The 15,273-nt window shown below is 47.6% G+C and overlaps 1 protein-coding gene across 1 annotated transcript in view; it reads right to left on the bottom strand.

Moving 5' to 3' along the window:
- LOC137326805 (Intraflagellar transport protein 43 homolog) overlaps positions 1–15,273 on the bottom strand; it is a 100,376-nt gene that overhangs the window by 80,188 nt on the left and 4,915 nt on the right. The window contains exon 2 of the mRNA XM_067992198.1: positions 8,702–8,800. Coding sequence (XP_067848299.1) covers positions 8,702–8,800 — 99 coding nt within the window. The remainder of the gene's footprint in view (positions 1–8,701; positions 8,801–15,273) is intronic.

Here is a 15,273-nt window from a genome sequence, read left to right as displayed (position 1 = left end):
ATACCCAGCCTCTGACCTGCTCTCGCAGCCACAGTATTTATATGGCTGGTCCAGTTAAGTTTCTGGTCAATGGTGACCCGCAGGAAGTTGATGGTGGGGGATTCGGCGATGGTAATGCCGTTGAATGTCAAGGGGAGGTGGTTAGACTCTCTCTTGTTGGAGATGGTCATTGCCTGGCACTTATCTGGCACGAATGTTACTTGCCACTTATCAGCCCAAGCCTGGATGTTGTCCAGGTCTTGCTGCATGCGGGCTCGGACTGCTTCATTATTTGAGGGGTTGCGAATGGAACTGAACACTGTGCAGTCATCAGCGAACATCCCCATTTCTGACCTTATGATGGAGGGAAGGTCATTGATGAAGCAGCTGAAGATGGCTGGGCCTAGGACACTGCCCTGAGGAACTCCTGCAGCAATGTCCTGGGGCTGAGATGATTGGCCTCCAACAACCACTACCATCTTCCTTTGTGCTAAGTGTGACTCCAGCCACTGGAGAGTTTTCCCCCTGATTCTCATTGACTTCAATTTTACTGGGGCCCCTTGGTGCCACACTCGGTCAAATGCTGCCTTGATGTCAAGGGCAGTCACTCTCACCTCACCTCTGGAATTCAGCTCTTTTGTCCATGTTTGGACCAAGGCTGTATTGAGGTCTGGAGCCGAGTGGTCCTGGCGGAACCCAAACTGAGCATCGGTGAGAAGGTTTTGGTGAGTAAGTGCCGCTTGATAGCACTGTCGACGACACCTTCCATCACTTTGCTGATGATTGAGAGTAGACTGATGGGGCGGTAATTGGCCGGATTGGATTTGTCCTGTTTTTTGTGGACAGGACATACCTGGGCAATTTTCCACATTGTCGGGTGGATGCCAGTGTTGTAGCTGTACTGGAACAGCTTGGCTAGAGGCGCAGCTAGTTCTGGAGCACAAGTCTTCAGCACTACAGCTGGGATGTTGTCGGGGCCCACAGCCTTTGCTGTATCCAGCGCACTCAGCCGTTTCTTGATATTACGTGGAGTGAATCGAATTGGCTGAAGATTGGCTTCCGTGATGGTGGGGATATCGGGAGGAGGCCGAGATGGATCATCCACTTGGCACTTCTGGCTGAAGATGGTTGCAAACGCTTCAGCCTTGTCTTTTGCACTCACGTGCTGGACTCCGCCATCATTGAGGATGGGGATGTTTACAGAGCCTCCTCCTCCCGTTAGTTGTTTAATTGTCCACCACCATTCACGACTGGATGTGGCAGGACTGCAGAGCTTTGATCTGATCCATTGGTTGTGGAATCGCTTAGCTCTGTCTGTAGCATGTTGCTTCCGCTGTTTAGCATGCATGTAGTTCTGAGTTGTAGCTTCACCAGGTTGGCACCTCATTTTTTAGGTACGCCTGGTGCTGCTCCTGGCATGCTCTTCTACACTCCTCATTGAACCAGGGTTGATCCCCTGGCTTGTTGGTAATGGTAGAGTGAGGAATATGCCAGGCCATGAGGTTACAGATTGTGCTGGAATACAATTCTGCTGCTGCTGATGGCCCACAGCGCCTCATGGATGCCCAGTTTTGAGCTGCTAGATCTGTTCTGAATCTATCCCATTTAGCACGGTGGTAGTGCCACACAACACGTTGGATGGTGTCCTCAATGCGAAGACGGGACTTCATCTCCACGAGGACTGTGCGGTGGTCACTCCTACCAATACTGTCATGGACAGATGCATTTGCGACAGGTAGATTGGTGAGGACGAGATCAAGTAAGTTTTTCCCTCGTGTTGGTTCGCTCACCACCTGCCGCAGGCCCAGTCTGGCAGCTATGTCCTTCAGGACTCGGCCAGCTCGGTCAGTAGTGGTGCTACCGAGCCACTTTTGGTGATGGACATTGAAGTCCCCCACCCAGAGTACATTCTGTGCCCTTGCTACCCTCAGTGCTTCCTCCAAGTGGTGCTCAACATGGAGGAGGACTGATTCATCAGCTGAGGGAGGACGGTAGGTGGTAATCAGCAGGTTTCCTTGCCCATGTTTGACCTGATGCCATGAGATTTCATGGGGTCCAGAGACAATGTTGAGGACTCCCAGGGCTACTCCCTCCTGACTGTATATCACTGTACCGCCACCTCTGGTGGGTCAGGACATACCCAGGGATGGTGATGGAAGAGTCTGGGACGTTGACTGAAAGGTATGATTCTGTGAGTATGGCTATGTCAGTCTGTGGGACAGCTCTCCCAATGTTGGCACAAGTCCCCAGATGTTAGTAAGGAGGACCTTGCAGGGTCGACTGGGCTTAGTTTGCCGTTGTCATGTGCCTAGTGGTCCGATGCCGGGTGGTCCGTCCGGTTTTATTCTTATTATGACTTTTCGTAGCGAGATTTTACAACTGAGTGTCTTGCTTGGCCATTTCAGAGGGCAATTAAGAATCAACCACATTGCTGTGGGTCTGGAGTCACATTTAGGCCAGACCGGGTAAGGACGGCAGGTTTCCTTCCCTAAAGGACATTAGTGAACCAGATGGGATTTTACGACAATCCGGTAGTTTCATGGCCATTCCAGATTTTTATTTAATTAATTGAATTTAATTAATTAATTGAATTTAAATTCGCCAGCTGCCGCGGCGGGATTTGAACTCACGACTCTGGATTTTAGTCCAGGCCTCTGGATTACTAGTCCAGTAACATAACCACTATGCTACCGTACCTGGTCTCATCCATGCCTTTTGTTACCTCTAGACTTGACTATTCCAATGCTCTCCTGGCCGGCCTCCCATCTTCCACTCTCCATAAACTTGAGCTCATCCAAAACTCTGCCGCCCGTATCCTAACTCGCACCAAGTCCTGTTCACCCATCACCCTTGTGCTCACTGACCTACATTGGCTCCTGGTCCAGCAAAGCCTCGAATGTAAAATTCTCATCCTTGTTTTCAAATCCCTCCGTATCTCTCTAACCTCCTCCAGCTCGACAACCCACCGAGATCTCTGCGCTCCTCCAATTTTGGCCTCTTGCGCATCCCCGATTTTCATCACTCCACCATTGGCGGCCGTGCCTTCAGCTGCCTCGGCCCTAAGCTCTGGAATTCCCTCCTTAAACCTCTCCGCCTCTCTACCTCTCTCTCCTCCTTTAAGACGCTTCTTAAAACCTACCTCTATAACCAAGCTTTTGTTCACCTGTCCTAATATCTCCTTATGTGGCTCAGTGTCGAATTTTGTTTGAAAATCGCTCCTGTGAAACCCTTGGGATGTAATACTACATTAAAGGCGCTGTATAAATGCAAGCTGTTGTTGTCACTTGGAAGAACAATGGTTAATAAAAGACAGGCAACACAGATTTGTAAAAGGCAAATCGTGTTTGAATAACTTGATTGAGTTCTTTGATGAAGTAACGGAGAGGGTTGATGAGGGTAGTGCGGTTGATGATGTTTATATGGACTTCCAAAAGGCATTTGATAATGTACCACGTAATAGACTTGTTAGCAAAATTGAATCCATGGGATCGAAGGGACAGTGGCAGCATGGATACAAAATTGGCTTAGGGACAGAAAGCAGAGAGTAGTGGCGAACAGTTGTTTTTCAGACTGGAGGGAAGTATACAGTGGTGACCCCCGGGGGTCGGTATTAGGACCACTGCTCTTTTTGATCTGGACTTGAGTATACAGGCATAATTTTAAGGTTTGCAGATGACACAAAGCTTGGAAATGTAGGAAACAGTGAGGAGGATAGTGACAGACTTTAGGAGGACATTGGCCATAATACTCCAGCTCGGGCCTAACCAGTGTTTTATAAATCAAAAGCAAAATACTGCGGATGCTGGAAATCTGTAATAAAAACAGAAAATGCTGGAGAAGCTCAGCAAGTGAGGCAGCGTCTGTGGAGAAAGAAATAGAGTTAACGTTTCAGGTCTAAGACCTTTCGTCAGAACTGGAAGATGTTCAAAGAGATTTTAAGCAAGTACAGCACCAGGGAAAGTGGGGGGTGAGGGAGAGGAGGGGAGGGGAGGAAAGAACAAAAGGGAAGGAACAATAGGGTAGATGGCAACAGAGATTAAATGACAAAAGGGATGATGGTGTAAGGCAAGGAGGGTGGTAATGGGACAGGTTAAGAAACAAGATCGGTCTGGAGGAGCTGTAAATGGCAACAGCAGAACCATTACCAGCACCTACTGTCCAAAAAAATAAATGGGAACCGTGGTTGTGATCTGAAGTTATTGAAATCAATGTTGAGTCTGGAAGGTTGTAAAGGGCCTGATTGAAAGATGAGGTTCTGTTCCTCGAGCTTCCGTTGAGCTTCAATGGAACAGTGTAAGAGGCCGAGGACAGAGTGGGAGTGGGATGGGGAATTAAAATGGCAAGCGACCGGCAGGACAGAGTCACGCTCGCAGACTGAGCGGAGGAGTTCAGCAAAACGATCACCTAATCTGCGTCTGGTCTCCCCAGTGTAGAGGAGACCGCATTGTGAGCAGTGAACACAGTATAGTAAATTGAAAGAAGTACAAGTAAATCACTGTTTCACCTGGAAGGAGTGTTTGGGGCCCTGGACGGTGGGAAGGGAGGAGGTGAAGGGGCAGGTGTTGCATCTCCTGTACTCGCATGGGAAAGTGCCATGGGGAGGAGAGCGGGTGTTGGGGGTGATGGAAGAGTGGACCACAGTGTCGCAGTGGGAACGGTCCCTTCGGAATGCTGAAAGGGGAGAGGAAGATGTGTTTGGTGGTGGGATCGCGCTGGAGGTGGAGGAAATGGCATTGAATGTGGAGGCTGGTGGGGTGCAAGGTGAGGACAAGGGGGACCCTATCATGGTTCTGGGAAGAAGGGGAAGGGGTGGGAGCAGAAGTGCGGGAAATAGGACGGACCCGGTCAACTACAGTGGAGGGGAATCCTCAGTTGAGGAAAAAGGAAGACATATTGGAAGCACCGATGTGGAAGATGGCATCGTCAGAACAGATGCGACGGAGACAGAGAAACTGGGAGAAGGGAATAGAGTCTTTACAGGAAGCGGGGTGGGAGGAAATGTAATCAAGGTAGCTGTGGGAGTCGGTGGGCTTATAGTAGATATTGGTGGACAGCCTATCCCCAGAAATGGAGATAGAGAAGTCAAGGAAGGGAAGAGTCGGAGCTGGACATAGAGTTATACAGCACGGAGAGAGGCCCTTCGACCCATCGTGTCCGCGCCGGCCATCAGCCCTGTCTACTCTAATCCCATATTCCAGCATTTGGTCCGTAGCCTTGTATGCTATGGCATTTCAAGTGCTCATCCAAATGCTTCTTGAATGTTGTGAGGGTTCCTGCCTCCACAACCCTTTCAGGCAGTGAGTTCCAGACTCCAACCACCCTCTGGGTGAAAAAGTTCTTTCTCAAATCCCCTCTAAACCTCCCGCCTTTTACCTTGAATCTATGTCCCCTTGTTATAGAACCCTCAACGAAGGGAAAAAGCTCCTTAGTATCCATCCTATCTGTGCCCCTCATAATTTTGTACACCTCAATCATGTCCCCCCTCAGCCTCCTCTGCTCCAAGGAAAACAAACCCAATCTTCCCAGTCTCTCTTCATAGCTGAAGCGCTCCAGCCCTGGTAACATCCTGGTGAATCTCCTCTGCACCCTCTCCAAAGCGATCACATCCTTCCTGTAGTGTGGCGACCAGAACTGCACACAGTACTCCAGCTGTGGCCTAACCAGTGTTTTATACAGCTCCATCATAACCTCCTTGCTCTTATATTCTATGCCTCGGCGAATAAAGGCAAGTATCCCATATGCCTTCTTTACCACCTTATCTACCTGTTCCGCCGCCTTCAGGGATCTGTGAACTTGCACACCAAGATCCCTCTGACCCTCTGTCTTGCCTAGGGTCAGAGGGAAGGAGAGGGAAAATTCTCCTCTTCCCTCTGGTTCTTTTGCCAAATATTTTAATCTGTGTCCTCTGGTTACCGACCCTCCTGCCAGTGGAAACAGTTTCTCCTTATTTACTCTATCAAAACCGTTCATGATTTTGAACACCTCGATCAAATCTCCCCTTAACCTTCTCTGCTCTAAGGAGAGCAACCCCAGCTCCTCCAGTCTCTCCACACAACTGAAGTCCCTCAGCCCTGGAGCCATTCTAATAAATCTCCTCTGCACCCTCCCAAAGGCCTCGGCATCCTTCCCAAAGTGTGGTGCATACTCATGATACAGTCTCACGCTGGGTTTTGGGATGGGAGCTAATTTCCGCCCACAGCCCTGGTCTCCATCGATGTGATCGAGGCTAAGAAGGTCCTGCGAGGCTGGACTCGGTGAGGAATGCGCATTGCCGATAATATACTGGCACCCCTGACAATACTCAAAGCATTTCTGCGATGCTTTCAGTGGAAATGTATTTTATTTGGAGGTAGGGTCACCGGGGCCACAAGTCTCCCATCTTTACCCTCACACTTGGCCTAATTTGGCAACGTCAGTCCAGGAACATATCTGACATTCTTCTGCATCCGATGACTCAATCAGCACACCAGAGACCAGCTCTCCAGGCGACTTCACTTATTTGGTTATTTGAAGAAACACAGCACCCATTTTTACCCTATATAGGTTGTAATGCAGAGCACCCAATACAGTTATTATTCACAAATCCCAGTGCAGACTTGTTAAGAACCACACAGATCCTGAACTGAAAGATCTTTTCCTCACACGCGCACACACGCGCGCGCGCACACACGCACACACACACACACACACACACACACACACGCGCACACACACTTCTGCAAACACTCACGCACAGATACGTATTCAAACGTGTGAACACCTTGAGGAGAGGAGGGGACCTGGACCCCAGTGAGAGTCAGCACCTTCAGGAGAGGAGGGGACCTGTACCCCAGTGAGAGTCAGCACCTTCAGGAGAGGAGGGGACCTGTACCCCAGTGAGAGTCAGCACCTTCAGGAGAGGAGGGGACCTGTACCCCAGTGCACGCATTGGGTGGCACATTTCCCTATAAAGCAAAAGCAACTGCACTTCACAAGTACTTCACTGGCTTTGAAGTGCTTCTCGTGTCCCGAGGGTGTGAGTGGTGCTACGCACAGTCTTTCTCTTGTTAAAAAAAAACTGAAATCAGTATCTCCTAAGGTGATCAACAGGAGAGGAATTTCAGCACATCGAGCTTTGCTTTATTTGAGAGAAGAAACACTGAGCATGCTGGAACTCGAGAACAAGAAAATATCAGAAATGTTTTTTTAAAATTCATTCCCAGGATGAGAGCGTTGCTGGCAAGGTCAGCATTTATTGCCCATCCCTCGTGGGCCTTCCGATGAACCACTGGTAGAAGTGTGCCTTGCTGGGCCCACTTCAGAGGGCAGTTGGTCCACGTGCTGTTGCAAGCACAGCGGTGTGGGGCCTGGAGTCACATATAGCCCCAGACCGGGGAAGGACGGCAGGTTTCCTTCCCTAAAGGGCATCAGTGAACCAGTTGGGTTTTTACGACAATCAGACATGAACCCAAGACCCATGGGTGCGGAACTTGGCATGAGGACGGCCTCAACCGGGATCTTGGGTTCATGTCACGCTACACGTAACCCCACCAGCAAAAAGGGGGAAAAAATTTATATGTTTTTTAAAATTCTCTCTCTCTCTCTCTCTGTCATTTTGAGTTTCTTTCTGCCTGCCTGTGTAAAAGACACAATGTATATCGAGTGTACTGGGACGTGCTGTTCTCCGTGACTGGCCTGTTTGAATAACAACGACACCTTTTGATTGGTGTGATGCTGTCCCAACATCGTATAAGATATGCGATTTGAGAACCTTTTCATTCAATCATCTGACGAAGGAGATAATCTCCGAAAGCTTGTGATTTTAAAATAAATTTGTTGGACTATAACCTGGTGTTGTAAGATTCCTTACATTTGTCCACCCCAGTCCATCACCGGCATCTCCACATCAAAATAAATGGAGCACTTAAGATGCTGTAACCAGTAGCTTTGAAATTGATGTTAATTCAAATGGTTATCCAATGCTCTCCTGGCCGGCCTCCCATCTTCCACCCTCCGTAAACTGGAGCTCATCCAAATCTCTGCTGCCCGTATCCTAACTCACACCAAGTCCCGTTCACCCATCACCCCTGTGCTCGCTGACCTACAAAGGCTCCAGGTCTAGCAACACCTCAGTATTAAAATTCTCATCCTTGCTTTCAAATCCCTCCATGGCCTCGCCCCCCTCCCTATCTCTGTAACCTCCTCCAGTCCTACACCCCTCCGAGATCTCTGTGCTCCTCCAATTCTGATTTTAATCGCTCCACCGTCAGCGGCCGTGCCTTCAGCTGCCTCGGCCCTAAGCTCTGGAATTCCCTCCCTAAACCTCTCCGCCTCGCTACCTCTTTCTCCTCCTTTAAGACGCACCTTAAAACCTACCTCTTTGACCTAGCTTTTGGTCGCCTGTCCTAATATCTCCTTATATGGCTCAGTGTCAAATTTTGTTTGATACTCGCTCCTGTGAAGCGCCTCGGGATGTTTTACTACTTTAAAGGCGCTATATAAATTCAAGTTGTTGTTGTTGTCATTTGGAACAACAAGGGTTAATAAAAGACAGGCAACATGGATTTGTTAAAGGCAAATTGTGTTTGACCAACGTGATTGAGTTCTTTGACCGATATAAGCGACTGCCCATTTTCAACGGGGATGTTTTAAGGGGTGGAGACTGTAGTTCTTTCCACTGGCAAAGAAAACTAAGTGTTGGAGGAGTGACTAAAGTAGTCTCCCAGCAGACTCTGCGACTCACCTCAGCACCAATCGTGGTGGCAGAAGCCTTCCGACTGAGACGGGGCTCGTCCTGTGGGGCATCGTGGGATAGCCGGGCGCGACGACCACTCTTCACGACCTGGAAGCAGGGCACAAAGAAAACAGGTCATAACCTCCCAGTGCAATAAACTCGCCCAGGGTCCCCCCATCGATTCCACACACAACGACCTGTGAGTGGCTGAAAAGAGTGTGTACAGAGGCTCCACATTCTCTCCTGCTCCCTCGGTCTTCCTCCATTTAGAAACATAGAAAATAGGAGCAGGAGTAGGCCATTCGGCCCTTCGAGCCTGCTCTGCCATTCAATATGATCATGGCTGATCCTCTATCTCAATACCATATTCCTGCTCTCTCCCCATACCCCTTGATGCCTTTTGTGTCTAGAAATCTATATCTCCTTCTTAAATATATTCAGTGACTTGGCCTCCACAGCCTTCTGTGGTAGAGAATTCCACAGGTTCACCACCCTCTGAGTGAAGAAATTTCTCCTCATCTCAGTCCTAAATCTCCTACCCCGTATCCTGAGACTGTGACCCCTCATTCTGGACTCCCCAGCCATCGGGAACATCCTCCCTGCATCCAGTCTGTCTAGCCCTGTCAGAATTGTATGTTTCAATGAGATCCCCTCTCATTCTTCTAAACTCGAGTGAATACAGGCCGAGTCGACCCAATCTCTCCTCATACTACAGTCCTGCCATCCCAGGAATCAGTCTGGTGAACCTTCGCTGCACTCCCTCTATGGCAAGTATATCCTTCCTTAGGTAAGGAGACCAAAACTGCACACAATATTCTAGGTCTGGTCTCACCAATGTCCTGTATAACTGCAGTAAGACATCCTTGCTCCTGTACTCAAATCCTCTTGCAATGAAGGCCAACATACCATTTGCCTTCCTAACTGCTTGCTTTCAGTGACTGGTGTACAAGGACATCCAGGTCCCTTTGTACATCAACATTTCCCAATTTATCACCATTTAAATAATACTCTGCCTTTCTGTTTCTTCTTCCGAAGAGGATAACTTCACATTTATCCACATTATACTGCATCTGCCATGTATTGGCCCACCCACTCATCTAAATCGCCTTGAAGTCTCTTTGCATCCTCCTCTCAACTCACGATCCCACCTAGTTTTGTGTTGTCTGCAAACTTGGAAATATTACATTTGGTTCCCTCATCCAAATCATTGATATATATTGTGAATAGCTGGGGCCCAAGCACTGATCCCTGCGGTACCCCACTAGTCACTGCCTGCCACCCCAAAAAAGACCCATTTATTCCTACTCTCTGTTTCCTGTCTGTTAACCAATTTTCAATCCATGCCAGTATATTACCCCCAATCCCATGTGCTTTAATTTTGCACACTAACCCCTTATGTGGGACTTCATCAAAGGCCTTCTGAAAATCCAAATAAACCACATCCATTGGTTCTCCCTTATCTATTCTATCAGTTATATCCTCAAAAAACTCCAGTAGGTTTGTCAAACATGATTTCCCTTTCATAAATCCATGCTGACTTTGTTTAATCCCGTTGATATTTTCTAAGTGTCCTGTTATCACATCCTTTATAATAGACTCGAGCATTTTCCCTACTACTGATGCTAGACTAACTGGTCTGTAATTCCCTGTTTTCTCTCTTCTTCCTTTTTTAAATAGTGGGGTTACATTTGCCACTCTCCAATCTGCAGGAACCGCTCCATAATCTATAGAATTTTGGAAGATGATTTCTGCCTCACTCCAGCCGTTTTTATCAACGGCAAAATTTCCAGCACAGCAGACTCGCTCACCACCTTCCCCAGAACAGTAACAGGACAAATAAATAACAGGTGCCAGCCGTGGCTCAGTGGGAATCACTCTCGCCTCTGAGTCAGAAGGTCGTGGGTTCAAGTCCCCAATCCAGAGACTTGAGCCCATAATCCAGGCTGACACTCCCAGTGCAGTACTGAGGGAGTGCCGCACTGTCGGAGGTGCCGTCTTTTGGTTGAAACGTCAAACCGAGGCCCCGTCTGCCCTCTCAGGTGGATGGAAAAGATCCAATGGCATTATTCGAAGAAGAGCAGGGGAGTTCTCACCAGTATCCTGGCCAATATTTATCCCTCAACCAACATCACCACAACAGATTATCTGGTCATTTATCACATTGCTGTTTGTGGGATCTTGCTGTGCACAAATTGGCTGCCACGTGTTCTACATTACAACAGTGACTTCACTTCAAAAGTGCTTCATCGGCTGTGAAGCGCTTTGGGATGTCCTGAGATCATGAAAGGTGCTACTTAAATGCAAGTTCTTTCTTTCCTTTCTGCTTTTCATCCACCCGTTGGGTGGGTGCTAAAGATCTCATGGACACTATTGGAAGAACAGAACAGTTCTCCCGGTGTCGCTGTTTGTGGCATCCTGTCCGCAAATTGTCTTGCCATGATTTCTAATACAACAGTAATCCATTAGCTGTGAAGCAATTTGGGACGTCCTGGAGATGTGAATGGCGCTATATAAATGCAAGCTCTTTGCAATATGGTGGCAAGATTCTCCACAGACATTGGGCCTCGTTCTCCCCTTGGAGGTATGGACCTCAGACCATTAAATGGTCCCACACATCTGAAACAAGCCCACCCTGAGGTGTATTCGTAATAAGGCACAACCATCAAATGCCCCTCAACCTAATCAATCAAAGACTCCACACCCTAATCAAACGTCCCATCGAAAGCCCCTCACCCTAATCAATCAAACATCCCAACGAAAGCCCCTCACCCTAATCAAACACCCAATCAAATGCCCCTCACCCTAATCAAACAAACACCCATCAAATGCCCCTCACCCTAATCAATCAAACATCCCATCGAAAGCCCCTCACCCTAATCAATCAAACATCCCAACGAAAGCCCCTCACCCTAATCAAACACCCAATCAAATGCCCCTCACCCTAATCAAACAAACATCCATCAAATGCCCCTCACCCTAATCAATCAAACATCCCATCGAAAGCCCCTCACCCTGATCAATCAAACATCCCAACGAAAGCCCCTCACCCTAATCAAACACCCAATCAAATGCCCCTCACCCTAATCAAACAAACACCCATCAAATGCCCCTCACCCTAATCAATCAAACATCCCATCGGATGCCCCTCACCCTAATCAAACAAACATCCATCAAATGCCCCTCACCCTAATCAATCAAACATCCCATCGAAAGCCCCTCACCCTAATCAATCAAACATCCCAACGAAAGCCCCTCACCCTAATCAAACACCCAATCAAATGTCCCTCACCCAAAATCAAACTCCCATCGAATGCCCCTCACCCTAATCAATCAAACACCCATCGAATGCCCCTCACCCTAATCAATCAAACACCCATCGAATGCCCCTCACCCCAATCAAACACCCATCGAATGCCCCTCACCCTAATCAATCAAACACCCATCGAATGCCCCTCACCCCAATCAAACACCCATCGAATGCCCCTCACCCCAATCAATCAAAGACCCCACACCCTAATCAAACGTCCCATCGGATGCTCCTCACCATAATCAATCAAACACCCATTAAATGCCCCTCACACTAATCAATCAAAGACCCCACACCCTAATCAAATGTCCCACCGAATGACCCTCACCCAAAATCAAACACCCATCGAATGCCCCTCACCCTAATAAAACACCCCATCGAATGCCCCTCACCCTAATCAATCAAACACGTATCAAAAGCCCCTCACCTCAATCTGCAAGGCACAAGTCAGGAGTGTAATGGAATACTCTCCACTTGCTTGGATGAGTGCAGCTCCAACAACACTCAAGAAGCTCGACACCATCCAGGACAAAGTAGCCCGCTTGATTGGCACCCCATCCACCACCCTAAACATTCACTCCCTTCACCACCGGCGCACTGTGGCTGCAGTGTGTACCATCCACAGGATGCAGTGCAGCAACTTGCCAAGGCTTCTTCGACAGCACCTCCCAAACCCACGACCTCTACCACCTAGAAGGACAAGGGCAGCAGGCACATGGGAACAACACCACCTGCAAGTTCCCCTCCAAATCACACACCATCCCGACTTGGAAATATATCGCCGTTCCTTCATCGTCGCTGGGTCAAAATCCTGGAACTCCCTTCCTAACAGCACTGTGGGAGAACCTTCACCACACGGACAGTAGCGGTTCAAGAAGGCGGCTCACCACCACCTTCTCAAGGGCAATTAGGGATGGGCAATAAATGCTGGCCTCGCCAGCGACGCCCACATCCCATGAACGAATAAAAAAAAACCATAATCAATTAAACACTCATCGAATCCGAAACTAGGATTCTGAATCTAAATAAAGGAAATTATGAAAGTATGAGGTGCGAGTTGGCTATGATAGATTGGGGAACTTTACTAAAAGGGATGACGGTGGATAGGCAATGGCTAATATTTAAAGAACGTGTGCAGGAATTACAACAATTATTCATTCCTGTCTGGCGTAAAAATAACCATGGCTTACAAAAGAAATTAGGGATAGTATTAGATCCAAAGAGGAAACATATAAAATTGCAGAAAAAGAGGCAAGCCTGAGGATTGGGAGCAGTTTAGAATTCAGCAAAGGAGGACAAAGAGATTGATTAAGAGGGGAAAAATAGAGTATGAGAGTAAACTAGCAGGGAACATAAAAACTGACTGTAAAAGCTTCTATAAATATGTCAAGAGAAAAAGATTAGTGAAGACAAATGTAGGTCCCTTACAGTCAGAAATGGGGGAAATTATAATGAGGAACAAAGAAATGGCAGAACAATTAAACACATACTCTGGTTCTGTCTTTACAAAGGAGGACACAAATAACCTCCCAGAAATGTTAGGGAACCAAGGGTCAAGTGAGAGGGAGGAACTGAAAGAAACCAGTATTAGTAAAAAAAAGTGCTCGGGAAATTAATGGGGCTAAAGGCTGACAAATCCCCAGGGCCTGATAATCTACATCCCAGAGTACTAAAGGAAGTGGCCCTGGAAATAGTGGATGCATTGGTGATCATCTTCCAAAATTCTATAGACTCTGGAACAGTTCCTACAGATTGGAGGGTGGCAAATGTAACCCCACTATTTAAAAAAGGAGGGAGAGAAAAAACATGGAATTACAGACCAGTTAGCCTAACATCAGTAGTGGGGAAAATGCTAGAGTCTATTATAAAGGATGTGATAACAGAACACTTGGAAGGCATTAACGGGATTGGACAAAGTCAGCATGGGTTTATGAAAGGGAAATCATGCTTAACAAATCTACTGGAGTTTTTTGAGGAGGTAACTGGTAGAATAGATAAGGGAGAACCAGTGGATGTGGTGTATTTGGATTTTCAGAAGGTCTTTGATAAGGTCCCACACAAGAGGTTAGTGTGCAAAATTAAAGCACATGGGATTGGGGGGAATATACTGGCACAGATTGAGAATTGGTTGACAGACAGGAAACAGAGAGTAGGAATAAATGGGTAATTTTCCGGATGGCAGGCAGTGACTAGTGGGGTACCGCAGGGATCAGTGCTTGGGCCCCAGCTATTCACAATATATATCAATGATTTGGATGAGGGAACTGAATGTAACATTTCCAAGTTTGCAGACAACACAAAGCTGGGGTGGAATGTGAGCTGTGAGGAGGATGCAAAGAGGCTTCAATGTGAATTAGACAAGTTGGTTGAGTGGGCAAGAACATGGCAGATGCAGTATAACGTGGATAAATGTGAGGTTATCCACTTTGGTTGTAAAAACAGAAAGGCAGATTATCTGAATAGTGATAGATTAGGAAAAGGGGAGGTGCAACGAGACCTGGGTGTCCTTGTACACCAGTCGCTGAAAGCGAGCATTCAGGTGCAGCAAGCAGTTAGGAAGGCGAATGGTATGTTGGCCTTCATTGCAAGAGGATTTGAGTACAGGGCCTTGGTGAGACCACATCTGGAGTATTGTGTGCAGTTTTGGTCTCCTTATCTGAGGAAGGACGTCCTTGCCATGGAGGGAGTGCAACAAAGGTTTACCAGACTGATTCCTGGGATGGCAGGAGTGTCGTATGAGGAGAGATTGGGTCGACTAGGCCTATATTCACTAGAATTTATATGAATGAGAGGTGATCTCATCGAAACATATAAAATTCTAACAGGACTAGACATACTAGGTGCAGGGAGGATGTTCCCGATGGCTGGGGAGTCCAGAACCAGGGGTCACAGTCTCAGGATACGGGGTTTGCCATTTAGAACCGAGATGAGGAGAAATTTCTTCACTCAGAGGGTGGTGAACCTGTGGAATTCTCTACCACAGAAGGCAGTGGAGGCCAAGTCATTAGATGTATTCAAGAAGGAGATAGATATATTTCTTAATGCTAAAGGAGTGAAGGGATATGGGGAAAAACCGGGAACAGGGTACTGAGTTCGACGATCAGCCATGATCATTTTGAATGGCGGAGCAGGCCCGAAGGGCCGAATGGCCTACTCTTGCTCCTATTTTCTATGATTCTATGAATGCCCCTCACCCTAATTAATGAAACACCCATCGAATGCCCCTCTCCCTAATCAAACACCCATCGAATTCTCCACACCCTAATCAAACACA

The sequence above is a fragment of the Heptranchias perlo genome, chromosome 10 (assembly GCF_035084215.1).
Source record: "Heptranchias perlo isolate sHepPer1 chromosome 10, sHepPer1.hap1, whole genome shotgun sequence".
Classification (NCBI taxonomy): Eukaryota; Metazoa; Chordata; class Chondrichthyes; order Hexanchiformes; family Hexanchidae; genus Heptranchias; species Heptranchias perlo.
This window is presented reverse-complemented; position numbering and strand designations above follow the sequence as displayed.